Here is a 27,378-nt window from a genome sequence, read left to right as displayed (position 1 = left end):
TTTCCATCTTTCCTAATTCTATATCCCACTATGTTCTCTGTAAGTATGTTTGGTCTTTTACTCGTCTGTTTGGTCTTTTACCCTTGACGAGTTCGGTAAGAGTCTTACCGTTTTCTCCCATGACGATCGCTCCATGCCGCCAAAAAAGTTGTCTAGTTTTGTAAAAAGATTCAAATTCCCTAAAAAATAATCATCAACTTTTTACAGACGCGTTCCCCACACGTCTGGAGACCATGCCAGAGAGTCAAGTCAAGCCAACAATTAAAGTAATTTATTGGATTTCAAGAGTAACCCTTATGTTGTTAAAGTATTATTTTATAAGTAAATCTTTTATACTTTGAAAATTAAAACACATTACGTATCAATTTCAGCTTCGCATAATTTAGTAAAATCAAAACAGTTCTGCGCAATTTTATTTTTGGTCACCTATAATCTTTTAGTTGATCTATTTCTGATGATTTATTCTTTTATTTTATTTTTGTATCTACATATAATTGAAAGAGATACTTTATGTATAATTGAAAACATCAAATATATACTCCATGAAAAGCCAGCTTTGGGAACTAATATACTTCCTAAACAATTCAAAAAATGCAACTAGGCATATGACGTGAATAGATGTTCGAATTATAAATTTGCGTTTCTTTAATATAAAGAATAATAAAACTATAAATTAATCACATGATAGCCAAGTTTGTAGACCTTTGGAAAAGCAGGGTTCAATCAAAGGTATTAACCATAATCAAACAGATTAAGATATACGATATTCTATTGATTCTTTTGGACGACAATTAATCACGTGGTCAGACCGTGATTAGAGCACCCACAATGGGGGATGATGATGAATCCTTAGCGCTAATTTTTAGGGTAGTTTTAATTAAATATGATTAATTTTCGTAATAGAGCTAAGGATTGGTCCGTCGGGAAAGGATTTAAGGATCAAATCCTTAACGACGTGGCAAGGCGTGAGTGGTCCGGTTGTTTTGCGTGTGAAAAAAAATTCACTCTCTTTATCACGAAAAAAAAAAATCGAGAGCAAGACGAAAAAGACGAAGAGGAAGGAGATCTTAGGGACTTTGGTATGAATGGGTTTTCTGTGATCGGACACAGAGGAAATGGTATGAATGTGTTGCAATCTTCTGATCGGAGAACCAGAGGGTTATAAAGAAAACTCTATCCTCTCTTTCAATTCCGCAGCCAAGTTTCCGATCGATTTCATTGAGTTCGACGTTCAGGTTGGTTTCTTCTCCACCTCTGTTAGATTAGGTTAATCTTTCAGGGTTTTGTTTTTTTTGATAAGGGTTAGATTTGTGTGGAAGAAGATTCTGATTTTTGAATCTTTATTTTTTTTGGTTTCTCCTGGGGATGGATGCTATCTATAGTTTCTTAGAATAGATATGAACATATGAACAAGAAGATTCAAGAAAGAGAGATGGCCATGAAAAGTGAATCCAAGAGCTTTGTGTGTGGTTGTTTCTGTTTTTGTAGGTGACAAAAGATGATTTTCCAGTCATTTTCCACGATCATTTTCCACGATCATTTTTGTATTTATTGTGTTCAGGGTGTTGTTAATGAGAGTAGAGTGACTGACTTGAGCCTTTCTGAGTTTCTCCTCTATGGACCTCAGAACGAAGCAGGAAGCAAGAGGAGATAGCCAACTGCGTTGAGCACTGCAGTGTTCCCGTTGTCAAAATACCTGGCTTTGGATCGGTCTGATTGCTCTGCAGCTGTCTGGTCAAGAACGGGAAGCTTGACAGTTGCATCAAGTTGTTTGACCAGATGAAGCGCGATGGTCATTCTTATATGCCCAAATGCAACATCTTGTTTTTGTATAGGTTCTATAATATGTTTTTTTTTTCCTTCTTTGATGTCTATTAGCTGCTTGCAGGTTTCATCAAGGTGAAAAATGGGTTCCCTAAGACTATGGAACTCGTTGGAGAGCTGCCACAGTTAAGTAACATCTTATTTGGTTCTTGGTTCCTGGGAGATTATGTGGCACTTCACTGATATCGTCTTTGATATGTAAAGTGGTGGATGCTGTTTCAATTGTGGGGGAGTACCTGAAGGCAGAGCCTTGGTTGAAGCTTCTCTATGATCATCTTGGGTACTTCTCTTGTGTCAAAAATCTGAAACCCTTAGATAATCAAAATCATACGTCCTTGCAAAGTGTTCATTATGTTTGGTTTTATCTTGCAGTCTGGAGTTTGTTGACCCAACGATAAAAGAAACCAATACAGAGAATCTTCCAAATGCAAATGAGAATATGATGGAATGCTCAAATTCATTACAGGTGTGTGTATGCTTCATTGCAAAATCTGTTGTTAAGGATTCTATAATAAGTAATACCATTGGACACAAAATATAAACTACAATCCTTCACTATTTAAAAAGTAAAGAAAAACAAAAAAAATTAGTTTTATATTGTTAAGAACTCCAATGGTGGGTAACACCATTGGAGATGGTCTTAGAGCATGATTATTGCAAAGGTTTTTAGCAAAAGTTCTTGGTACAGATATATGGGGTCCTAAATATGTCAAAGCGGTAAAGTTCTTAGGGTCCTAAATATGTCAAACTTTGTATGCCACGTTGCAGACCGATGTAGCGATTTCACACCGACTGGTCCGCGAAATTATTTAAATCATAAACAGGCTTTATTATTAAATCGATTCGAAACGTTATAGTGATTTAACTTCATTGGTTAATAAACCTAAGGTAAAGTTATCCAACTATCTTAACAGATCATTACAGTTAGAGCTTGTTAGCTTCACAGTTACGAAGAGTCAAGAGTGACGATGGAATCCTGTAAATATCATATGGTGGATTATCACTGATGTGTTTTATATGGTTTGTGTTGAAACGTCAAACATAAAATTTAACTTTGATATCTTCAAAAGAAAATATAAGCAATATCAGCTTTTTTTTGTGTTCCAAATATCGGGTTTTATCAAAAAAAATTAAAATAAAATATGTAAAAATTATAATTTGGAATCAGAATTAATTTTTTTCGGGTTAGGTTGAAATATTTGAACTAGTTTAAAGAGAAAATGTGGATTTTGTTCTTAAAAAAACAATAACATATGGAAAGGAAAAAATGAAAAGCAAAAAGAGAAAGAGAGAGAGAAAGAGAAAGAGCACATTCCATTACGATCGGTTTGAAGAAAAGATAAGTTTCCCCAATAATAGAATTGTCGGTTTCCACATTTATTTCCAATCCTAAAATTCTCCCCATCTCATTCGTTTTTTGGAAAATATAGCAGTAGTCGAATTATTTATGGGAATAAGTTTATAAATATCTTAAAAATATTTAGTAGTATACAGAGTTTGGTAATAGGTATATTCAGAATATTCCTCGTGATGTACTAATTTGACTTTTTTATTTAAATGGACGCATCTTTGAATTTTTCGGATGTGAAGGATATAGATATTAGATAAAATCCAACTTTTGAATTTCTTGCCTAACGGCAATGAATGTGTTTTCCTCTCTGGATTTTATATACACCCCCACAAATATTGTTTTCAGTATTAGTTTATTACTAACAATTTCCAGAACATAATCATCGTATATGCTTACGTAATAGTAAAAGGAAAATAACAGAAGGGGAAAATGGACAGAAGGAAAAGTAACAGAAATCAATTAGGTGTGGGTAACTGAAAATAAGGAAGATGTATTAACTTCCAAAACTGACTCGTCTCGCACGCGCTTACGACCCTTCACACGTGCCGAAACCCATCTTATTAATATAAAATCCGAAACCGCCCGCTTCATGATTCTCAATTTCTTCCTTACACAAACAAAACAAACATAAAAGCCCACAGCTTCCTTCTGTAGTAAATTGATTTCAACCGTCCGATCATTCATCTTTCCATCAACTCTTCACCAATCCCTACACAGATCATCTGCCCCCCCTCTCTCTCTCTATTTTGCTGTTTCTCTCTCTCTCTCTCTGGATCTCTCCGGCGAGCCGTTCTCATAGGTTGTTCTTGTGGTGAGTGTTTTCGCTTATGAGTATTTACAATTTTGATTTTGAATTCTCGACGTGCCTACATTACCTTGTTTGGTTCTCGACTTTCTGCTTTTTTCGAATCGTGTTTTTGGATTCGAACAACTTTGTGTTTCGAAAATTTGACGAAGCTGTTGAGATTATAGACAATCATCATATTTCATTGTTGTTATTTATACATTACATTGATTGTCATATTATATTTTTAAAAAGATTGTATTTGTTCTTTTTATTTTTTTTGGGACAAAAGATTGTATTTGTTCTGTGTTTTAATATCAAACTATCATGCTCTGTTTCTATTGGATATGTGAAGATTCTAAAAAAGATGTTTGTATGTTTATGGTGCAGTAACAGTAGCAATCAAGGTTTAGCATCCTCAGAATCCTTCCTGTCTGTTGGCATCTCTGTAAATGGGCTGCTTCCACTCAAAGGTAGCAAGAGAATCCCGTGGACACGAAGACCCTGTCAAGCTTTCCTCCGAGACTGCCTGTATGTTTACTTCTTAGTCTCTACATATCATTCCTTTTGCATGTTCATTTGTTTCTTTCTATGAGAGGATTCATCAGCTAGATTATATCTCTTGTCCTTCTTCTCCCCTCATATCTTCTTGTTTAAATCATCGGTTTTTAGGTGTCCTTTATTCATATTTTTACTTAGTTTCTACATGTTTCTTATCAGTTGTTACCATCACATAATCTTTATTCATGTTCACTACCGCTTTCAATTTAGTATGTTTTTATGCAAGAGTCCTCAAAAGTGGTTTCTGACTCCCTCCTTTATGTCAAAGTGGATTAATCTTTTTTTTTTTGTTTGGTTCCTGGAACTTTTTGTTTGATCTTGCAGTGTGGCTTGTTTTGTCTCTTTTTCCAGTTAGTGTGAGTGAGGTTGAAGCATTGTTTGAGCTGTTCAAGAGCATAAGCAGTTCCGTTGTTGATGATGGTTTGATAAACAAGGTACATACCTACATAAAGATTTTGATAAATTAATGTTTCCTCGTCCCCCATTTTGATCTTTTCATGACCCCACTGTAGTTTTCTTTTTTCCTCTTTACGCTTTTTCATCTAATTTGTAGTTCTCCACTTTGTTGACTTTCACAAATTTATTAGAGCAAACAATAATGATTCCTCCATGCTACTACTATCTGTCTTGTTCAATATTGCACCACTAATTCAATGAATCCTAGCCCTTCATGTTTGACTTGAATTTCCTTATTATATACTATTAGATTGCTTTTGGCTTTCATGGCCCCCACTTATCTTTATCTTTGTATGTTTTATAATACTTCATTCACGTGTGTGCAGGAAGAGTTTCAACTTGCCTTGTTCAAGAACCCCAAGAAGGAGAATCTATTTGCTAACAGGGTATATAGTTTAACTTCCTGACACTTCAATAGAATCTATTATTCTTCAAGAGTGATCTGAACCAAGAACTCTTGTTAAACTAAGTAATCATTATTCCTTGCAGATATTTGATATGTTTGATGTAAAACGAAAAGGAGTGATTGATTTCGGAGACTTTGTCAGATCACTCAATGTTTTCCATCCCAATGCTTCTTTAGAAGACAAAATCGATTGTAAGTTCAACGTAAAGAGAGTTGTTTCTTCATATCTATTGTGTGAGAGTTTTACTGATTGTTGTTTACACTTTTTTGCTCTCAGTTACGTTTAGGCTTTATGACATGGACTGTACGGGTTTCATTGAACGACAAGAGGTAACAATATGCATTATGTATTCTTTTTTTTTTGTAGTCCTGCCTCTGTTTCAACGTGTTAATATTAATTAATATCCAAACTTGAAACAGAGTTACTTTAGTGTTCCAGAGCCCTCTTGTTGTTTTGGTTTATACAACGTTCAAGGCTATGAATACTGATAATGAAAGATCGTTGCCAAGTTGGAACAATGTTTTTTGATTATGCATCACTTAGTAATATCCTTGCAGGAAACATAATTATTGTGTGATATTTATTTGCAGGTTAAGCAAATGTTGATCGCCCTTCTGTGTGAATCTGAAATGAAATTGGCTGATGAAACCATAGAGATAATACTAGATAAGGTCGGTGGTCTATTGAATTTTAAAGTTTTTTTTTGTCTTTCTAGAATTATTATACATTTGAGGTCAAGTTTTAAATTTCGTTATCTTATCTTTCTTTTATTTTCAGACATTTGAAGATGCAGACGTGAATCAGGATGGAAAGATTGATAAACTAGAGTGGAGCGATTTCGTGAACAAGAACCCATCACTACTTAAGATCATGACACTCCCATATCTCAGGTATTTTACAAAACTGGCTTTCATGGGAACCAGAACTCGAAAACTATACTCGAAAAGTTGAGAAAACGAAATGGCAGATAAGTTTTTCTTAACGTATGCATAAATCTTACGCAGGGATATAACGACAACGTTTCCAAGCTTTGTCTTTAACTCGGAGGTGGATGAGATTGCCACTTGAAGAAACAAAAACCGTTTTACGAAAGGTTGGACCACACAAGAAAGAACAAGACCAAGTAGTTCACAACTGTTTGCAAACACAGTAGTAGATCCCATTTTTTCCTTTAAATTGTATTTTCATATTCTGGGTTCCTATTTTCTTCTCAGAACATTTTTGAAATCCTTGGTTTTTAGCTCTAAAAGAGTGTAAAATCATCAATTCTCTACGTCATGTATACATAGAAAAATGTTTCTGAGTTTGTACATAAGCACACACCATAGTTTGTAAAGATTACGCATACACAATAAAAAAAAAATTGTTATGTTACTGTTGGGGGTCTGATTGTTCAAATTGAATCTTATGACTCAAAATTGTAAATATAAGATTTCGTCGAGCCCTTTACCACAAAAGTTAAAAATTACTAAAAAAAAGTCTTTGGACAAAGTGAAATTCACGGTCTTGCCACTCTCGTCTTTTCCTCTCTCTCGAGTCGACTCAAGAGTCTCCAACAATTTAGGGTTCTTCGTATTGTAGTTTCATTTCGACTTGGATTCCTTGAAAGTTAATCTTCTTCGCATTCGGAGATCTAGACTGATGCTTAGGAAACGGAGCTTAGTTCTTGAATCGCTACGTCGATTATTCGATCTCAGTCGCACATCTTCGAAACCGTCACTGTTCTGCACCACTACTGTTCAACCTGCGAGACTAAGCTGGGAAGCTTCTTCTCAAGTGATTCTCACGAAGAAGCTCGAAACAGCTCTCAGGGATCACCACCGCGTAGATGACGCTTGGGACGTGTTCAAAGATTACAAACGTCTCTACGGGTTTCCCGATAGTTCCATCATGAACAGGTTCGTCACTGTCTTGTCTTACTCATCCGATTCCGCCTGGCTTTGCAAGGCTGATGATCTGACTCGTCTGGCTTTGAAGCAGAACTCAGGCCTCGTGAACCTCGATTCGTTAACTAAGCTGTTACTGTCTCTAGCGAGAGCTCAGATGTCTGAATCTGCTTGTAACATACTCCGCACGATGCTGGAGAAGGGATTTGTGTTACCTTCCGATGTGTTGCGGCTTGTGTTGATGCATATGGTGAAAACAGAGGTCGGGACTTGCTTAGCTTCGAATTATTTAGTTCAGGTCTGTCATCGTTTCGTGGAATTAAAAAGGAACAGTAATGTCGTCGTGATGAAGCCTGATGCGGTTTTGTTTAATCTTGTGCTTGGTTCTTGCGTGAGATTCGGTTTCTCTCTCAAAGGACAAGAACTCATCGAGCTGATGGCGAAAGTAGATGTCGTTGCGGATGCGTATTCGATTGTGATCATGTCTTGCGTTTATGAGATGAACGGGATGAGAGATGAGTTGAAGAAGCTCAAGGAGTGTATCGGTCACGACGTGCCGAGTCAGCTTCTTTGTCACTATCGTCTTTTGTATGATAATTTGTTAAGCCTTGAGTTCAAGTTTGATGATGTTGGTTCCGCGGGTCGGCTTGTGTTAGATATATGCAAGAGTGATAAGGATTTGCCTTCGGTTAGGAATCTTGACAAGGTTATGGTTCTGTCTGTTGGGTCTCACCATATCAAATCCGGTTTAAAGATTCAGATTTCACCTAATGTGTTGCAGAGAGATTCTTCGTCTCTCGGTGTGGATCGTGAAGCGAGCTTTGTTAGTTACGCAGATTCCAAGCTTGGTGTCACGAACAAGACTCTCGCTAAGTTGGTGTGTGGTTACAAGAGACGTGGTGATCTCCCTGAGCTGTCGAAGGTTTTGTTCTCGGTGGGTGGATCCAAGCTGTGTGGTGATGTTGTTGATGCTTGTGTAGACATCGGTTGGTTAGAAGCTGCTCACGATATTCTCGACGACATGGATTCTGCTGGCAATCCCATGGACTTGGCTACATATAGAAAGGTCTTGTCGGGTTATCACAAGAGCAAGATGTTGAGAAACGCCGAGGTTCTTGTGAGACAGATGACCAAAGCCGGTTTAATCACAGATCCTTCAGATGAGATTTTAGAGAAAGGTTGTGAAAACACAGAGCTCAGGGCACTATTGGTTGAGGAACTAAACGCAGGAGAACAGATGAAGGTTCCAAGCATGCTCTACGAGCTGAACTCGTCTCTCTACTACTTCTGCAAAGCTAAAATGCAAGGAGACGCGGTGACGACCTACCGTAAAATCCAGAAGATGAAAATCCCACCGACCGTGCAGAGCTTCTGGATCTTGGTCGACATGTACTCGTCTCTCGGCATGTACAGGGAGATCACAGTCACGTGGGGAGATATCAAAAGGAACATGGCGAGCAGAGGGAACTTGGAGGTGACGCAAGATCTGTTGGAGAAGCTTGTGGTGAACTTCCTGAGGGGTGGGTATTTTGAGAGAGTGATGGAGGTTATAAGTTACATGAAGGAGAAGGGTATGTATAATGATGTAGCTATGTATAAGAATGAGTATCTTAAGGTTCATAAGAATCTGTACAGAAACTTGAAAGCAGCTGATGCTGTAACAGAGGCTCAAGCACAGAGGGTTGAGCATGTTAAGGCCTTCAGGAAACTTGTTGGTATAGTATGAAATACTAACTCAGTTTGGATTTTTTTTAATTTAGTTTAATTCTTCGGTTTTAGGATAAAATTTTCTGTACGGTATGGCTAAACTTGTTTAACGTACAAAATCGCTGGCAAAAAAAGAATATTATATAAAACCTAGGGGCTTAAATGGAAATACTTCTGAAATTAACCCAAAGTTGAAGGGTTTGCTAGAGTATTATCTGAAATACAGGGGTTACATGGTAATTTCAGTGAAGTTACATTTGCCTTATGTTTTTTTTTTAAAAAAGGAAGCTAAATGGACCTGATTCGTATTGAAAGCCCAAAGCTCAATAGAGTCACCAAAAACCGAGTTAACTCGCGATTGAACTCGCTGTGTCGTACTTCTAGTTCTCTCGATTCCGATCGGAAGGGAAGAAGCCAAACCCTAACGTAAAAGCCAAAAACTCCCTAATGGATAATTCACCGCCGATGAAAAACCCAATGGACGATTTGTTCGGGGAAGATTCCGACAACGACTCTCGATCTTCGCGCTCGAAATCCTCCTCTTCCGGCTCTTCCTCCTCCTCCTCGTCTGGCTCAGCTTCCTCTTCCGGTGCGTCTTCCTCTAAAGGCGGAGGCGGCGGTGGTGGTGGCGCGGATTCTAGCAGCTCGAGCGGTAGCGGAAGCAGCGGCGGTGGGAGAGAGGAGCGTGGAGACGACGACGGAGGAGGAGTAGATAGCAGCTATAGGGGAAACGATAATGTAGAAAGTGGAGTTTACTCTTACGAAGAAGAAGAAGAAGAAGACGAGAAAGATCTGTTTGGGTCTGATAATGAAGACTACACTAAGACACCTGCTTTAAGCACTTACTCAATCCCTGGCAAGTTCGATTCTTGTTTTGATAGAGTCGATAGGAGCCAGAGTCACTACTATCTTTGTTAATTGTTGTTTATTATGACAGTTTTGCCTGCGGGATGGAGCAGTGACAACAACCAAGGCGGGAGAGGAGGAATGGGACGTGGGCGTTGGGGTAATGGGAGAGGAGGACCTGGGCTTCTTCCTCGTCCTGGGCCTTTCCCTGGAGGACGTGGTGGACGTGGTGGGAGATACCAGAGTTATCAGCGTGATGAGCGTTTTGTTTCAGAACTTAAGCTTTCCAAAAGCAAAGAGACTTTGTCTAGGAAATCTACCGTCTTTCAGGAGGTAATAACGTTTTATAAAGAAAGGAACACTGTTTTTTGGATTATTAAAGGCAGAGCTCGCTTTTGCTAACATGTTTCGTTACAGCCATGTGAGCTTACTAGCTACAGTCGTGTTGAAGGTGGGGAAGTATTCTATGATGAGCGAGGATTGGTGAGTTCTTTTTTGGTATTCTTGTTCTTTTTGAACTATATATCTAGTTGATATATATATATATATGTAAATATGTATGTCATCTGCAGCAGCTTATTTGTGTCCGTCCACTCTGTTCTTGTTTTCCAGAGGCTTTTCAAGCGTCATGTTTCTGAAGACATTGGCGCGGATTTGAATCAAGGTTATGATACTTTTATCGAGAAAATAGGTAATGGTCTAGTGTTACTACTTTTTTTTTTGAGAACTATTAGAGCATGTGCAAGATGTCAAAGTTCGAGGTATTAATCTGATTGTTTTTTTTTTCTCTGCTGAGGCAGATCTGGGCTCTGAGGGCTTTGGTGACCTTCTTGGCAGCATTAGAGAAAAAAACATTTCTTTGGAGAACATTCATTTTGTGGTACGAAGTGCTTGTGTGTAATGTATCAAGTCCATTTCACTGTCAGTTTCATTACTTGAAAGAGATATTCTCATCATGGTTGTCTTTTTGTGCTTCTTTTTGGACAGACATTCCGTAATAATCTGAACAAGGTAAATAAGATCCTCAACATTTATTTTACTTTATTCTTTGGTATTACTGTATTGAACAAGAAAGGAGAATGCAGCGATCTGTTTGATAACTCATTGACTTTTCTTTGTTTTATCTATCTCTCACAGATACTGGGTGCTGCTTACAATCGGCATGAGCCATGGGAAATGGGTGTGCATAAGAGGAATGGAACCATATATCTGGATGTGCATAAACTGCCTGAAAGGCCACAGAGTGACTTAGATCGCCGCAGGTAATCTTCATTGTAGGAGACAAGATCTAATAGTAATCAGTAGTTCAGAATATTAGGGGCAGAAGAAGTTACTGGGTTTATTTTGCTACTCTAATGAAACCTATGCTCTATCTATATTGCAATCAGATGTTACTGGGGTTACTGTTTCGAAAGCCTTGCAACGGAAGATCCAGGAAGAGCATATGGAGAAGACATACACCACGTGGATGCAAATGTTGAATTCTGTTCTGTTGTGAAGACCAAACTCGGAGCTCACCGTGTTCTGATGGGTGCTGAAATGGATTGCTGCGATGAAACTGATGAAGGAAGGAGGATTTATATAGAGTTGAAAACTACTCGCGAGGTATGGCTTCTTCATGCTAAGTTTCTGATTTGTTATTTTAGCTTCTTTTTCATTGCCTGTAACTTACCTACTGTTTACTCTCTGTAGTTGGATGATCGTACCGTAGAGAGATATGAGAGAGAGAAACTGCTTAAATTCTGGGTAAGTACTAAAGTAATGGTGTCTCACGAATTGCATATTCTCTATTCTTGTGGATTCTTAGAAGTACCAATAGGAAAACTGGTTTATTGCTGCAGATACAATCATTTGTAGCAGGAGTGCCTTACATTCTCGTTGGATATAGGTAAAAGAGAAAAACTTATATAAGTTTTCCCCTTTTTGAGATTCAATCAAAGCTATCAAAATAAACTTTTCATTTTTCCTTTTGTTTTCTTTATAACTTGGTGTAGAGATGATGGAGGGAGACTAGTACGCATAGAGAGACTAAGAACAAAAGATATCGCACACAGAGCCAGGCTGAAAAACTACTGGCAGGTCAGTTTTATAAAAACTAAACTCTCATTATATACATAGTTGAACTATATCTTGTTAAATCTGAACAAAAAATGGAAACTAGGGAGGAGTGTGCTTGGCATTTGCTGATGAGGTTCTTTGCTGGCTATACGGCACTGTTAAAGAGAGTAAGCAGCTCCCTCCGATATTCCTTTTTTATTTGAGCCGCTCTATGGAAGACCAATATCTCTCTATGTGTGTTATATATGCAGACGAAGATTACACACTTCAGTTCGTGCATCCTTTCATGAGGCTAGAGCTTCTTCAAGCTCAGTCTTGTCCTGACGCCATCACTAATCATGTTCACCTTCTTCAAAATCCTTCCTCACCACCGCCACCTCAGTAACTCTCTCTGTGATTCTGTTAAGTGGAGTCTTTATAGGGATGAAAATCAAAATTCTTTAAATAAAAGTTTTGATTTTGTATTTGTACTTGTAACTTACACATAACCAACCCAGACAGTGAAGAATATTTACTTTTATTTTGGTTTAAAGCTGTTTTGCAAACCGAGAAATGAATCTAACTTGGGCCGGGCCTGTTTTAGTCGGTCCAAGCCTTATAGTCGTACCACGTGAGCATCACGTGTCTCTCCTCTCTCTCTAACGGCGAATCACCGCCATTCTCTACCGGAGAACCTAATTACATTAATTACTTTCCCGTTTTACCCTTGTCCCTTTCTTTTATTCCTTTGTTTTTTTTTTTCTTATCTGTGTAAATGTTCCACCAAGAGACTAGTTGTCAGATAGATATATACGCGAGGAGGCGAGAGAAGCTCTTTTTGGAAACCCTAGAGATCGTGAAGCTCAATTCCTTCTACGACTCCTTTTTTGGCAATTAGATCATGTATAGAGAGAGGGGAACGGTTGGATCCAGGTCGGAGGTCGTCGATCGGAAACGTGTTGTAAACGAGGTTCGCGATAACCGAGCCTCCTCGCATTCATCGATGTCTCAGCCCGTCAATGGAAAAGGCAAGGCTGCCGTCATGACAGGGAAGCAGCTGCACGACCTCAATAGCAGAGATTCACGTTCTGGTTCTCTCTCCAAGACTACCATCTCCGACGGTGAGAGATTCGTTCCTATTTTTTGCATCTTTCGATTTCGATTCCGTACCTAGGGTTTGCTCTCAATTTGGGATTTTTTTTATGAAAAGCTAGAAACTTTAAATCTTAAAAACGCCACTTTTTTGTTGTTTTTGTAGCTGTGGATGTATCGGAGACAGACAGCGAGGAATCAGAGGTGAGTGGGTCAGAGGGGGAGGAGGACACGTCGTGGATATCTTGGTTCTGCAACCTCCGTGGGAACGAGTTCTTCTGCGAGGTTGATGATGATTACATCCAGGATGACTTTAACTTGTGTGGTCTCAGCCATCAAGTTCCTTACTACGACTATGCCCTTGATTTGATTCTCGATGTTGACTCTTCTCATAGTAAATATGTCTTTTCTTACACCTGAAATGATTTTACTATCTGTGTGTTTTTGTTTGTTTGTTTCTCAATGTTCGGTTTCGGATTGACAGGTGAGATGCTTACAGAAGAACAGAATGAATTGATCGAGTCGGCTGCAGAGATGCTGTATGGAATGATTCATGCTCGTTACATTTTGACCAGCAAAGGCCTCGCTTCTATGGTAAAGCAATTCTTTTTTTTATATGTACTTGAAACAATCATGTTAAAACATACACACTAAGTGTTGTTTTGGTTTTTTTATCAATGATTTTTTACAGTTAGACAAATACAAAAACTATGACTTTGGAAGGTGCCCAAGAGTGTATTGTTGTGGGCAGCCTTGTTTACCAGTTGGGCAATCTGATATTCCTAGAGCAAGCACCGTTAAGATATATTGCCCTAAATGTGAAGACGTCTATTACCCACGATCTAAATACCAAGGAAGTATCCTTTTTTTTTTTTAATTCGCTCGCTCCTCAACTTATTAGTATACATACATATGCATGCTTTATAAAGAGTCTAGTTTGGTATTGATTTGATTCTTATTAAGATATATTCATATTCTTTTTATTGTGTTATTGCTGCAATCTTTGTGTATGTTTGCTGTTCTTTAACAACATAAAAACAGATATAGATGGAGCATACTTTGGGACAACGTTTCCACATCTGTTCCTGATGACGTACGGACATCTGAAACCGCAAAAGGCATCGCAAAGCTATGTGCCAAGAGTATTTGGGTTTAAGTTACACAAGCCGTGAAGGAACGAAGGAGCAGGTACAAGAGCAGCATGCGTTTTGAAAAAGCAGGAGACTTGTGTACAACAAAGAAAGAAAAAGGCATATTTGTATCAGGAAGCGGGAACCTAGTTTGTCTCTGTTATTGTTTTTGTGTGCCCCTTGCTAGATTTAGACTCTACTACATTAGCTGCAAGTATAATCCCACATCTATCTTATTAAAACAGAAACATTACATTGGACCTAACATTTATTTTGTAAGTTTTTAAATTAAATATATCTTTATACTTTATAGTTAAACATACATTAAATCACTAATATTCCTTTCTTTATACTACTATCCATGTTTCCAAACAATATACTTATTTCTTTATAATACTATCAATGTTTCCAAACAATATAATTATTTCTTTATACTACTATCAATGTTTCCAAACAATATATTTTTTATACTACTATCAATGTTTCCAAACAATATATTTTTATACTACTATCAATGTTTCCAAATAATACAATAATTAATCTTAGTTATTTTATATCTATCATTTTCTTTTTAAAATTTTGTAAAGCCGTCATAATTTCATAAATTGAAAAATAGTGAACTTTAAAATTTCGATTATAAAATTACAAATTATGAAACTATTACAATTTAAATCCAATTAGATTACATATCGGTCATCCATCAGTTCAATCGGTTAGTCTCGGGTTTTAGTGATTTTTTAATATGAATATTTTAAAAACATAAATTGAATTGTCAGATCTCCGGATTAACCAGTATAATCACAATCGGGTTGAATTTAAAAATACTGATTTAAATACAAAAATATTTTAAATACACACTCTTTAAAAATTACCAAAATATTTGTTAAATTATTAGTAAAATTTTTTATCGTAAAATATCCCGCGCTTCAAAAGCGCGGGTCAAAATCTAGTAACAATTGTAATACATTACCCTTTTTTCTTCTATTTGCTTTTACCCCCAGTTTCCATTTGAATGTTTTTTTTTTGCTTTGTATCAAAACCTACCAACGTTTTGATCTCAGTTCCATCCAACCAACATTTGTCACTAAAAGTATATTGGGCCAAAATAATCCACGGCCCACCTTTTTGATGGAGCTGTTGCTTTCTCAGACCAGTGGACCAAGAAAGCTTTCTTTCGTCAACCCCTTTTGGTTGCTTAAAAATATCCGACACAATTTGTTTTGGATCTCTTGGGCTTTGTTGTTATATAATGCAACCACTTATATCTGGATGGAAGAGAGAGCTTTGTTGTAATAACCAATGATTTTGAGTGATGAATCCTACAGCATGATTTGAGTACACTCCCTTTCAGACAACGGCGAGGGACACTGGCCTGTTTATCCATACCTATGGCAGTTTAAGCCAGGACACATTCCAGGAACTTGCGACCTTTTTATTCTTGTCGATTTCAAATACAACTCTCCTTCTCTATCGCTAGGTAAAAGCACTACTTCTGGTAGGTGTAAAAATGTTACTTATAATAAGAAATCGACAAATATAATTCTGTTAACAATTGAAGAAATCTCTTTTTAGAAGAAAAAAAATTCGTCCTCTGGAGATTGAGATTTGATATTAGTTGGTAAGAAAAGAATCAAAGATGTTTACAAGAAAAGAAATGATGATAATCTCGAAAGTAGTTTGAAAGTATGCTTTTTGTTTTGTTCATTGAAGGTGGCGTCGATATTCTTAAAGGAAGTTGCAGAGAGTTTTCATGTTGTTTGCTAGAGAGCGATTACGCAATAGCTTGTTTCGCATTTTTTAAAAATTCATATATGAATGCATTTGCATAAGAAGATCAAATACATCAATCAAGCTTTCAAAAGCTAGAAAAGGAGAAGAGAGGAATTCAATTAGATGGAAAAGGTTTAGAGGTTTGAAGATTGAAGTCCGGTTAATCTTCAGTCAAAAGGGCATAAGCATTATTGGTCAATAATCATTTTGCCCACTATTAACACTTCCACCAGAAGAGATCCTCATTCTCCACTTACCGTAGCCGTCAAGAAACTCAATCAACAAAGTCAACAAGTATGTATAGCTTCAGCTATGGCTTTTGCGATCAAATTTTTGAAAAAAAAAAAAGAAATCGAGCTTTGTCCAAGAAAATGGGTTGATATTCGAATATTATTTATCATTTTGTTTGTAATGAAAGGGTCACAAGCTAATGGCTAGTAGAGGTCCAATAGTGATTAAATAAAATCTTATTATTTTCTGGGGGCACGTAATATACAGAGACTTCAAATCATCAACCATGCTTTTGGACATATGATTTTAATCGGAAATTATGAGAGTGACGAGTTCTCGAGAGAAATGAAAATAATGTGGTTGTTATTCACAAACTCGTCACTGTACAAAGTATTGTTTACATGTATATATAGATAAGCTAAACCGGATTAAACCACCTAAATATATATACAATTGAACCAATCTAAACCGGCTGATACCCCCCCTCAAGATGGAGGTGTGTACAAGTCCAGAACTCCCATCTTGGAAATGAGATCTCTGAAAGGCGCTGGATATAATGCCTTTGTCAACACATCAGCTAGTTGATTATGTGTTCTGACATGCATCGTCTTGATCATTCCTGCATCAATGCGTTCCCTGATCGTGTAGCAATCAAGTTCCACGTGCTTGGTGCGCTCATGATATACTGAGTTATTCGCAATGTAAAGAGAAGCTGTGTTGTCACCATATAGATGCGCAGGGAGTGTTATAGGTAATAAGAGATCAGCCATGATTCGTATGACCCATTCAATCTCACAAGACGCATCGGCTAAGGCTCGAAACTCTGCTTCAGCTGTGCTTCTCGACACAGTTCTCTGTTTCTTCGATCGCCAAGAGACTAGCGAGTCTCCCAAAAACATCATGTATCCTGTGATAGACTTCCGAGAGTCAAGACACGCTCCCCAATCTGCATCAGCGAACCCTCGAAGAGCAAAAGTACCCGCAGCATCATAAAAGATCCCTTGCCCAATCGTACCTTTAAGATACCTCAAGAGTTTATGAACTGCCTGCAAATGAGCTTCTCGTGGAGCCGAAGAGTATTGACACAGCTTTGTCAATGTGTAAGTGATGTCTGGTCGCGTGATAGCCAAATACATGAGCCTTCCCATAAGTTTTCGATAGACCTTCGGTTCTGGTATCAACGCTCCCATTTCATGAAGCACTTTAGACCCATCCTTTGGTATGATTGTTTCCTTGGAGAGCTTCACAGTTGGATCCAACGGTATAGTAGATGGCTTGCAACCAAGGAAACCTGCATCATCCAATAACTCAAGGGTATATTTCCTCTGACATACTGAGATGCCTTTCGATGAACGTGCTATCTCCAACCCAAGAAAATACTTAGCATCACCCAGATTTCGCAGCTTAAAATGAGATTCTAGTTCGGCAACAAACATCTTCACAGCATCAGTGTTGTTGCTCGCCACTAGTATATCATCTACATATACTAATACTGCAACGTACTTCCCATCAATGTACTTAACAAACAGTGTGTGGTCATGATGCGATTTCTTGTAACCCATGTTCATCAAAGTTTGAGATAGCTTCAAGTACCATTGTCGCGACGCCTGTTTGAGTCCATATAGTGACTTGTGAAGACGACAGACTGAGTTTGGCGGACAAGATACACCTGTTAGTTCTTCATAACCAGGGGGAAGCTTCATATAAATCTCCTCTTCAAGATCACCATTCAAGAAAGCATTTGATATATCCAATTGTGTAAGAGACCACTTCATCTTAGCTGCAATATCAAGAATCAATCGAACAGTGGATAACTTCGCAACTGGAGAGAAAGTTTCTTGGTAATCTACACCTTCTTCTTGTGTATAACCCTGTCCAACACATCGACTTTTATATCTCTCTACAGTACCATCAGGATTGTATTTCACCTTGTTTATCCATTTGCAACCAATGGCTGTCTTACCAGGAGGTAAAGTACAGATACTCCAAGTCTTTGTTCTCTCTTGCGATCCTATCTCCTCTCGCATAGCATCACACCACAACTCATCAAGCAAGGCCTCTTTGTATTTCTGAGGTTCTTTGATCTTAGTAATAGAATTGATAAAAGCTTGAAAGGGAGGAGATAAAGATGAATAAGAAAGAAAATTGGCTATAGGGTAAGGTGTGGATTGATCGGGTGAGAGATTGTAACAATGAAAATCCTGCAAGTTGGCTGGTTGTTTCTTGGTTCGAACAGGTCGAGTTCCAGAAGGGATGGAACCCGAAGAAGATGCCACATCAGATTGATGATGTGTATCAGAAGATGATTGTTTAGAGAACAAATCATCAGGTTGAGCAGGAGAATGAAAATGAGGAAAGAAAGTTTTGACTTCATCACGAAGGGTTGATGAAGCAAATGGGAAAATATCCTCATGAAACATGACATGCCTTGAAATAGAAACAGAATGTGTCTCTACATCTAATAGCTTGTAACCTTTATAACCTGAAGGATAACCTAGGAAGACACAAGCCCTAGCTCTAGGATCAAATTTATTCCTATGTTTGGGAGAGGTACTTGCATAACATAAACATCCAAAGGTTTTCAAGGCTTCATACTCAGGTTTCTTATGGGTTAATCGCTCAAAAGGAGAGATGTTACCTATGACAGGGGAAGGTAATCTATTTATCAAGAAAACTGCTGTCAAAACACAATCACCCCAAAATTTCAAAGGAACATGCGACTGAAAAAGCAATGCACGAGCAACATTTAAAATATGTTGATGCTTTCTTTCAACTACAGAATTTTGTTCAGGAGTTTCAGGGCAAGAATGATATGAGACAATACCACGAGCAGCATAAAATTCAGTGAAATTGAGTTCATTTGCATTATCTGATCTAACAGCTTTAACCTTTGTGTTATATTGGTTCTCAACCATTTTAACAAAATCAGGAAAGATATTAATGACATCAGATTTAGCACGCATTAAGAAAACCCAAGTTGCTCGACTGAAATCATCCACAATGGTTAAGAAGTACTTAGAATCATCTACAGTCGGTTCAGCAAAAGGACCCCATGTATCAATGTGAAGCAATTCAAAAGCAGACTTGCACATGTTCTGTCTAATCGGAAAAGGTTTATGTTTCTGTTTAGCTAAATGACAAACATGACAATGATCAGAATGATTTTTATTTGCTTTTGAAATGGCCAATACATCAGATAACATATCAACTTTATACTGAGCAGGATGACCTAAACGTTTATGCCAAGTAATCGAATCTACAACCATGGAAACAGACGACATACCTTTGAAAGACAAAGACTTATGCGTATTATTATGAACATCCAACAGATATAAATTCCCGATTTGACTACCGTGACCAATCATCAATTCCTGAGTAAGTTCCTGAATGAAACAAGCAGTAGCAGTGAAAGAAACTTCAGTATTCAAAGATTTCGTTAAAACACTCACACTCAGGAGATTAAATTTGAAATCCGGAATGTAAAGAACATCAAACAGAATTATAGAATCCGTTAAACGAATGCATCCTACCCCCTTTATAGTAACTGTATAACCATTGGGAAGGGTCACATAGGTATGATCTAAGGGTTTATAATCTGTGAACAGGTTCCTATCATGACTAACGTGATGTGTGGCTCCTGAGTCTATTATCCAAGCTCTAAGAGACACATCTGTTTCTTTAGTAGTAGAAGAGATAAGCATGTCATGATAAGAATGATTGTATAGAGAAATGAAGTTACCGGAAAGGCTGCCTGTAATCTGTGAAATCACAGGAGCACTGGTTGATGTAGAGGCGTTTGCTGTTTCAGTTGTGGAAGAGACACTCTGCGATTGAAGTTGGGAACTCAAGTAAGATATCATTGACTGAATCTGATCCTTTGACATCTGATCTCCCGAGACTTCTTCAGTGGTCATTGATGACTGTGACATAGTCATGTTAGCAGAAGCAACTGCAGGTGGTTTTCGTCCTCTGAAACCAGGTGGGTAGCCGTGCTTCTTGTAACATTTGTCAACAGTATGACCCAGACGCGAGCAGTAGGAACACTTGACCTTATGATAACCTCCTTGAGCTAGCAATATTTGATTTGGATCAGAAACCGTCGAGTCTTGCACCTGAAAAGCTGCTGGAGGAGTATTCAAGCGTTGGTTAGAACCAACAATCCTTTGACTTTCATCTTGATCCAGCATGTTGTATATCTCAGGTAAGCTTGGACGAGGTTTCAAGTTCAGAATATGCCCACGGATATTAGCAAAATTCTCATTTAATCCCATGAGAAACTGAATGATTCTGCTGGTCTCAGCTTCTTCAAGGAGTTCTTTAACATGATCACAAGTGCACCTACGAGCAGTGGTGATTCTTGTGTTGGAAAGCTGCTCCCAAAGAGTCTTCTTCTTCGTGTAATACGCAGAAAGATCCATATTGCCTTGCTTAAGTGTTGCTATAGACTGCTCCAGCTGATACTTTCGAGGAAGATTACTCACTCTGAACCTCGAATGCAAGTCATTCCACATCTCTACAGCGTCCTCATAGTATAAAATACTATCGTAAATCTCCTTATTCACAGTGTTGAGTAACCAAGATTTGACCATGCTGTTGCATCGACTCCAAATCTTGAACAAAGGATCATTCACATCTGGTCTAACCAACGATCCATCCACAAATCCTATCTTGTTCTTAGCATCTAAACTCATCTTCATCGCAATATACCAGTTATTGTAATTCGTTCCATCAAGATTCTGATTCGCAATAACTAGTCCTGGATGATCTGCAGAATGCAAGAAGTAAGGACTGTGAGAGTCTATCGATGTGATACCAGAGTGAGTTAATCCTTGCGTAGCGCGATGAATCGGTAGAGTCGGAGGCGGATCAACATCAACATCAAGATCGTCGTCGCCGTTGACGGAGTTGCGCGATCGATTCCTCAATGCTGGTGTCTCCGAGTCTGATACCGTGTTTCGTGTCCTCATCTTCCTTCCTTGTTTCACCATGGTGAAAATCGAATCTGAACGCGAGAAGAAGCTCGAATCGAAGAGAGAGATCACCGATAGCGATGAATCTGGATTCGAAACTTCAATCGAAGCTCATATGTAGCTAGATCTTCACGATTCCGTAGTGAAAACAAAGATCTGAGAAGAGAATCAGAGATAATCGAGCAGAAAATTGCTCTGATACCATATGAGAGTGACGAGTTCTCGAGAGAAATGAAAATAATGTGGTTGTTATTCACAAACTCGTCACTGTACAAAGTATTGTTTACATGTATATATAGATAAGCTAAACCGGATTAAACCACCTAAATATATATACAATTGAACCAATCTAAACCGGCTGATAGAAATTATCGGACTTTTGGTCTCTCTTGAGAGGGTGCTGATGAAGGAGAAGAACAAACTCACGTTACAACTGCAGTAACATTTCTCATATCTCGTTTACAAACTTGATATACTATTAATTGCTTCTTCCACAAGTAACAACTTCCTTTTATATATTTTTTCATGGTATCTCCAAAAAGAGAGTCGGAACAAAGGGCTATGCAGCTCCAGAGTACGAAGAAACCGGCCATCTGAGGACACATAGCGATGTCTCTAGCTTTGGTGTTGTTCTGTATGAGATCATCATCTGGTTTTCGCACAATAGGGCGAATGAAACCTTTGGCTGAAGACTCTTGTAGAATGGGTCAAACTATACCCTGTTAATAGCAAAAGCTTTAGAATGATCGTTGACACGAAGCTACGAAGAACATATTTCAGTTGCTATGGTTAAGAGAGTGGCTAAACTGCTGATTATTGTCTGAAGAAAACCGATAAGGAGAGACCCAACATGACCTTTTTGGTTGAAAGTCTTACAAAAACTATCGAGGAATCAAATTCTGTTGGAGAATTGACAAAAGGGGTTATGAACTTATGAGAGAGCCTAGTAGAGAATAATTATGGTTTTCTCTGCCTTAATTTTTTTAAACAAGATGATATTTGTAAAGTGCATTGATATCAAGTCTCAGAAAAGCCCCAAGTTGTAAAGTTATAAGCCCATTAACCCAAATCAACAGCTGTTTTCCTTCACATCTGATAAGAATGTGATGTGTGCAGAGTAACTTGACCCGTGATTACAACACAACCCTTCACATCGGAATAACCAACATCATGTGAATGTGATTGTGATCTGATGTGAGATGACATAATACATTTTAAGATTGCAAGAAGAGAAAACTACAGATGATTGTGAAAAAGAACTTGTGGTTAACAGAAAACCTACGTTTGTGACTGGGTAAGGTAGGAGATGAAAAGTTTATTAACCTTAAATCTTTCTTTCTGAAAAAGAAATTGTACTGCTGCTTCTTATAATTAATTGTACTTCAGTTTCAATAAAACTGTACTGCACAAATGATTTCATTACATGGGCAGAAACAACCTGTCTAATAATACATCATTGTATTATTCTTTGAAGTCATTGACGTCAAACCTACTCCAAACCAGAGTTGATTCCATTGCATCAAATTTTATTTCGATTCATAACTGTGCCACATGTCATTTTAATAACGAAAATTAAAAAATATATTAGTTATTATCACACACACACACATATATGTATATATATATCTATATCTTGTACTATTTCATTACAATTCCATCATTTAAAAATAAACAAACAGCCAAGCTGATGATGATGTTCACATTACATATTTTTTTGTTTTCTTCACATATTAACAAAAAAAAAGATGTACCAAATTCACATAGGCAAGACGTCTGGCCACAGTTTTCTTGGACTCCCAAAATTGCATGATTTTTTTTTTCTTTATCTAATAAAAACGAAAAAGGACAAACCCTTGAAAAGGAGTTTTAAAATTCAAACCATTAACCAACTTTTACAGCAATTGGCTTGAATGGATTCTCTTGGTTTTGTTGCCATGGAATATTTAACTAAAAGAGATATTGGAAACTAAGCAGCAGCAACAGTTCCAGAATGGAAAGCATAGTCACGAGATCTAGTTGGAGAAGAAGAAGAGCTTCTCTTTTCATTTCTTCTCATAGCTTTCACAGATGAAGACAGATTCTTTTTCTTCTCTTTCGACTCGTCTCTCTTTATCTGTTCTTCTCTACACACCTCGCTACAGAACGGTGTGTCTCCTCTGTTATTCCCATACAAAAAAATAAACATCAAATAACAGAATTAGGGTTTCTTTCTTCTATTGCTGACTAAAATATTTAAAAACCTAAGCTAATATATCTGCTATAGAAATTAAAATAAAAGATCAAAAAGAAAGAAAAGATGTGTACCTGTACATGAAGATGTCTTTGTTATGACCAAGACGCTTCTTACAGAGGAAACAGGAGTCCAAGAAATGAGGAACTGATGATTGTTGTCCGAAACAGCTATTGTCGAATCTAAAATCATGGAATTTTCCAGAGACAACAACAGATCTGGGTGATGAAACAGAGTACTGATGGTAATTATAATTATAATAATAACTCTGAAGATGGTACTGGTTCATGTTTTTGTAACAAGAAGAAGGAGAAGAAACTCCAGCTTCCATCTCTGCTAGAGAAACCAATCCATCGTCTTCTTCTTCTATGAAATAAGGCTTTCTAGTCGAGTCCTCCATTTTCTTGTTATTCTTTTGTTTTTCTTTCTGTTGTTTGTTCTTTGAGATGCGAAGAGAGGGAGAGAGAGGAGAGGTTTGGTGTGGAGGAGATTTGAGAGGAAAATGGAGTTAACTTTTATAGGAATAGAAGGGCAGGTTTATTTCTGGTTTAGAGAGAGAAAAGGTTAGGAAAAGCAGCAAAGCTTTGAGGAAATAAAAGTGAAAAGAAGAGAGAGAGAGAGAGAGAATCTATTGGCTTCTTTTCTTATTATTTGTTTTTGCAATACCGCTTTCATTTTTCTCTTTCCTTCTTTATTTACTTTATTGAGTTTCTTAATAATTCGAACTACCTAACCATTATGAGGAATAATTGAGGCACTCACGTAACTATTGTTTCCTCAGTTTAGAGACTTTTTTTCTTATGAATCGTGAGCAAAATAGAGGTAATACTGTGGAGTCTCATGAAAGGCTCTTTTTTAGAAACACGGTTTCACACTTACTAAGCTACAATATTTTAAAACTACATAAAATGAATTGATTTACCAAGATTTTTTAACTTCAAATCAAATTCTAATAACGATAAATATATATGTTTTTCGACTATATATGTTTTTTTTAATAATCAAATTTAAATGGAATATAATGGCAAAATATAAATTCAATGTATAAAAGATATGAAAGTGTGTAGGATAAGTTTATTTGCGTGATTGAATAAGTTTATGAAATTTGACAGAAAAAATAAGTTTATGAAACTACTGAATATATAATAGTACAAACTAAAATATATACGTTACTACGCATACTAATATATTCAACATTTTAAGCATTTTTTTTTGTAAAGCATTCACTTTTAATTCATAACTTTTTTTTGCAAAACTATGTCAGGAAACTATCGAGACTTTTGTTTTCACACTTTTAAGCACAAAGTCATCAATGTTTTTAAATGGTTAAAATCACAATTACTTCATCATTGAACATTCACCATATCAGTCACGTTTTACTCCAGACTATACGCAACAATTACCTAGGATCTTAAACAGAAGCTTCAGAGCCGTGCTTACCTTGGTATAAGAGCATCTCCAACAGCTCTTCATCCCTTCATTTTTTAAAGGCTTTTGCACTCCAACAGCCCTTTATTCCTTCATTTTTTAAAGGGGTGAACAGTACACCTCCAAATATGAAGGGGCATTGTACAGACCTTTAAAACACTGTTTACTTTTCACTTTAGTCCTTCTATTTATATATATTTAATGATTGTGTACTTATTGTTTTGTTATTTGACATTCTACTATTATAATTATACTGACACTTAAATATTATGATTTTGGTCTTATAAAATTATTTTTAAATAATAATAATATATTAATAAATATTATATACCAATATATACTAATATTCAATAAAAACAAAATATAAACATATTATTTCACACATTATATTTTGGGAAATTTTACACAAATACAAAATTATATTTCAATCATAATATTTTACATCAAATAAAAGTTACATAAACTGAAATATTACACATTAAAATATATCTTACAATACTAATATTCAGATAAATCCATAAGCTGAAAAATTACACATTGAATATATATTACTAATATTAAGGTAAATTTGGTCTTGAACCTCCAAAATCACCAAAGTATTCTCGATATGAATTTTGAGCATTCTCTTCGGTTTGTTGTTGCTGAGTTCTTTTTTGTATGATTCTTGCTTGTTCAGTTCGGATAAACTCGCGAGTGTTAATATCATCAATGGAGTTTAGATTTTTCAATAGGATTTTATTTTCAGCATAACATGATAATTGAAGATGAACGAGATATCAATGCACCGATTCGAGATGCAAGACCGGCTCCGCCAATAAATGTTGAGATGGCCATAAACGAAGATATGCGTTTTCAACAATTTTTAGCACGTAATCTTCGAATAAAAAATAAGGATGCTCATTTAGCACTTAAAAATGCTTTGATTGAGCATATTTGGGAGCATTACGGAAATAATCGTATTGATTAGTTTTGTATTTTAAATATATATATATATATATATATATATATATATATTGTAATTTGAATTGTTTATGTTTATTATTATATGTAATTTTATGTTTTTATGTTTTTTATCTTTTATTATAAGTAATTTGATGTTATAATTAAATATTTTTACTAATTATGTCAATAATAAATAATAATATGTGTTTACTGTTAATTTTTAAAATTTTAATGACTATAATGAACTATTACTGAAATTGAGGACTAAAGTGTAAAATATAAGCTTTTAAAAAAAAAATTGAAGGTCACCATTGGAGAATCACCCCTTCAACCCTTTATTTTGAAGGTGGACCCTACAAAAAATGAAGGGGCTTGTTGGAGATGCTCTAAAAAATGCAACAGTCTCAGGCCCCCTACTTTTAAATCAAAATATAGGCCCCCTTTTATATATTCAACTCACTAGTTCATTGTGGTTATTAGGACATCTCCAACCCATAACACTATTTTAGTGTCAAAACAACACCATTTTAGTGTAATTTTAGCACTAAATTTTTTTGACTCTCCAACCACAACACCAAATATTACACTAAAATAAATACTTTTTATTATTATATTATTAACTAAGATTCTTTTTGTCTTTGTTTTGTTTTGATAAATGCTAATATTTTATGAATAAAAGCTATTAACTAATATAAAACTATAATAAAAATAATATTTCTGTGTCAATATAAATATATTATATAACAGTTATATTAAAATATTAGTTTATTTTGTAAGTTAATTTTCAATGTGTAAATCAAACTTTGTTATATATTTTTATTTTTCTTATCTGATCTATTTATAAAATAGTAATCTAAATCAAATTTAATCAGTTAGATAGACAATATGTAAATAAACAGCTTTGATTTGACATAAAGGAAGCAGTTTTGAAAAAAAATAATAATAAAAAAGATTTACCGTCGCTACAGTACAGCACCAAATATGGTGTGACACTGTAGCAAATAAAAGAATCCCACTATTTTGCCGTTTGTTTTACCGTGCCGTTGGAGAAAGAAAACGTCAAATCCTACACTATTTTAACGTTATAGCGTCTGGTTGGACTTGGCCTTAGTGTTTCCATACATATTTATGTATAAAATTTGACTGTTTATATATATTTTAATGCTATTTTTAAACTTTGATTATAAACATTACCAATATATATTACTCAGTTATTTGTAAACATACAGAAAAAAATATGAAACCCATTTTAAATAGTCCACTCTTTTTTAACAAAAAAAAATATTTGAAAAAATTTGCCTTAGACCCCCTTAAATCTTCGCACGGCACTGAGAAGCTTAATAAGGAAAGTAAAGTAAAATACTGGTATCTGTTGTCTGTGTCACTAATCATAGTGTTAATAACTTATTAAGATCATCACTAAACTATATGCTATTATGAAAACGCAGTTGGATTTCATGGAACTTTGGTGGCAACATCGTTATTAAAGCTAAATGTGAAGGACGATGATGTAGTTAAAAAACCTGAGAAAAACCTTGAAACGGTTCCATGAAACATGGGTCCCTCCCGCATTTAAACGTTACGAAAGTCATTGGATCGTGGAAGCAGACGCGCGTGGTCTTGTGCGTTAAGTATATAAAACCTCACCACTTGTGTATTCTCTTTATTGCAACGACACATTAATTATTAGTAGAATTAATACCATGTCGTTTTCTCTCTTTTAATA

At 36.3% G+C, this 27,378-nt stretch overlaps 5 protein-coding genes across 7 annotated transcripts; 4 read left to right on the top strand and 1 right to left on the bottom strand.

Moving 5' to 3' along the window:
- The first annotated feature begins 995 nt into the window (after positions 1-995).
- LOC108853998 (calcineurin B-like protein 1) lies at positions 996-6,468 on the top strand. 3 transcript variants are annotated; one of them, XM_018627481.2, is made up of 13 exons: positions 996-1,235; positions 1,562-1,792; positions 1,889-1,949; positions 2,029-2,104; positions 2,197-2,290; positions 4,350-4,490; positions 4,845-4,954; positions 5,303-5,362; positions 5,466-5,574; positions 5,660-5,712; positions 5,974-6,054; positions 6,161-6,273; positions 6,388-6,468. In XM_018627481.2, exons 6-13 carry the CDS (start codon positions 4,412-4,414, stop codon positions 6,449-6,451), a joined length of 669 nt encoding a protein of 222 aa, XP_018482983.1. In that variant the 5' UTR covers positions 996-1,235; positions 1,562-1,792; positions 1,889-1,949; positions 2,029-2,104; positions 2,197-2,290; positions 4,350-4,411; the 3' UTR covers positions 6,452-6,468. The 3 variants fall into 3 exon arrangements, with proteins under 3 accessions (XP_018482983.1, XP_018482985.1, XP_018482986.1); XM_018627483.2 differs by lacking the exons at positions 996-1,235; positions 1,562-1,792; positions 1,889-1,949; positions 2,029-2,104; positions 2,197-2,290 and adding an exon at positions 3,664-3,986; XM_018627484.2 differs by lacking the exons at positions 996-1,235; positions 1,562-1,792; positions 1,889-1,949; positions 2,029-2,104; positions 2,197-2,290 and adding an exon at positions 3,673-3,986 and having other exon boundaries at positions 4,872-4,954.
- A 417-nt stretch (positions 6,469-6,885) lies between these two features.
- LOC108853994 (pentatricopeptide repeat-containing protein At4g17616) lies at positions 6,886-9,017 on the top strand. The gene has a single exon (XM_018627476.2). It carries the CDS (start codon positions 7,025-7,027, stop codon positions 8,993-8,995), a length of 1,971 nt encoding a protein of 656 aa, XP_018482978.1. The 5' UTR covers positions 6,886-7,024; the 3' UTR covers positions 8,996-9,017.
- Positions 9,018-9,285: 268 nt separating this feature from the next.
- On the top strand, positions 9,286-12,412 carry LOC108853995 (NAD-capped RNA hydrolase DXO1). The gene is made up of 13 exons (XM_018627477.2): positions 9,286-9,832; positions 9,914-10,155; positions 10,240-10,305; positions 10,435-10,513; positions 10,623-10,702; positions 10,810-10,833; positions 10,960-11,084; positions 11,211-11,427; positions 11,515-11,568; positions 11,664-11,710; positions 11,817-11,901; positions 11,984-12,047; positions 12,132-12,412. The coding sequence occupies exons 1-13, from the start codon at positions 9,424-9,426 to the stop codon at positions 12,263-12,265; spliced, it is 1,626 nt and encodes a 541-aa protein (XP_018482979.2). The 5' UTR covers positions 9,286-9,423; the 3' UTR covers positions 12,266-12,412.
- Positions 12,413-12,625: 213 nt separating this feature from the next.
- LOC108853996 (casein kinase II subunit beta-2) lies at positions 12,626-14,303 on the top strand. The gene is made up of 5 exons (XM_018627479.2): positions 12,626-12,980; positions 13,118-13,345; positions 13,436-13,545; positions 13,643-13,808; positions 13,993-14,303. Exons 1-5 carry the CDS (start codon positions 12,761-12,763, stop codon positions 14,121-14,123), a joined length of 855 nt encoding a protein of 284 aa, XP_018482981.1. The 5' UTR covers positions 12,626-12,760; the 3' UTR covers positions 14,124-14,303.
- Positions 14,304-22,663: 8,360 nt separating this feature from the next.
- On the bottom strand, positions 22,664-23,832 carry LOC108853774 (FCS-Like Zinc finger 2). Its single transcript, XM_018627215.2, has 2 exons — positions 23,357-23,832; positions 22,664-23,208 (listed from the first exon to the last, which is right to left on the bottom strand). Exons 1-2 carry the CDS (start codon positions 23,680-23,682, stop codon positions 23,019-23,021), a joined length of 516 nt encoding a protein of 171 aa, XP_018482717.1. The 5' UTR covers positions 23,683-23,832; the 3' UTR covers positions 22,664-23,018.
- Between the last annotated feature and the right edge of the window lie 3,546 nt (positions 23,833-27,378).

This window comes from Raphanus sativus, chromosome 4, assembly GCF_000801105.2.
Source record: "Raphanus sativus cultivar WK10039 chromosome 4, ASM80110v3, whole genome shotgun sequence".
NCBI classification, from domain to species: Eukaryota; Viridiplantae; Streptophyta; class Magnoliopsida; order Brassicales; family Brassicaceae; genus Raphanus; species Raphanus sativus.
The sequence above is the reverse complement of the archived record's forward strand: the minus strand, read 5'-3'. Positions and strand labels throughout refer to the sequence as shown.

Bases quoted from the DNA above. Each gene is read 5' to 3' on its own strand.
- LOC108853998 (XM_018627481.2), top strand. From the start codon at position 4,412: ATGGGCTGCTTCCACTCAAAGGTAGCAAGAGAATCCCGTGGACACGAA. The intron at 6,055-6,160 runs GTCGGTGGTCTA...TTTTATTTTCAG, and splicing joins TAGAGATAATACTAGATAAG to ACATTTGAAGATGCAGACGT. The intron at 6,274-6,387 runs GTATTTTACAAA...AATCTTACGCAG, and splicing joins ATGACACTCCCATATCTCAG to GGATATAACGACAACGTTTC.
- LOC108853994 (XM_018627476.2), top strand. From the start codon at position 7,025: ATGCTTAGGAAACGGAGCTTAGTTCTTGAATCGCTACGTCGATTATTC.
- LOC108853995 (XM_018627477.2), top strand. From the start codon at position 9,424: ATGGATAATTCACCGCCGATGAAAAACCCAATGGACGATTTGTTCGGG. The intron at 10,703-10,809 runs GTACGAAGTGCT...CTTTTTGGACAG, and splicing joins TGGAGAACATTCATTTTGTG to ACATTCCGTAATAATCTGAA. The intron at 11,902-11,983 runs GTCAGTTTTATA...AATGGAAACTAG, and splicing joins GGCTGAAAAACTACTGGCAG to GGAGGAGTGTGCTTGGCATT.
- LOC108853996 (XM_018627479.2), top strand. From the start codon at position 12,761: ATGTATAGAGAGAGGGGAACGGTTGGATCCAGGTCGGAGGTCGTCGAT. The intron at 12,981-13,117 runs GTGAGAGATTCG...TTGTTTTTGTAG, and splicing joins CAAGACTACCATCTCCGACG to CTGTGGATGTATCGGAGACA. The intron at 13,809-13,992 runs GTATCCTTTTTT...ACATAAAAACAG, and splicing joins ACGATCTAAATACCAAGGAA to ATATAGATGGAGCATACTTT.
- LOC108853774 (XM_018627215.2), bottom strand. From the start codon at position 23,682: ATGGAGGACTCGACTAGAAAGCCTTATTTCATAGAAGAAGAAGACGAT. The intron at 23,209-23,356 runs GTACACATCTTT...TGGGAATAACAG, and splicing joins AAAGACATCTTCATGTACAG to AGGAGACACACCGTTCTGTA.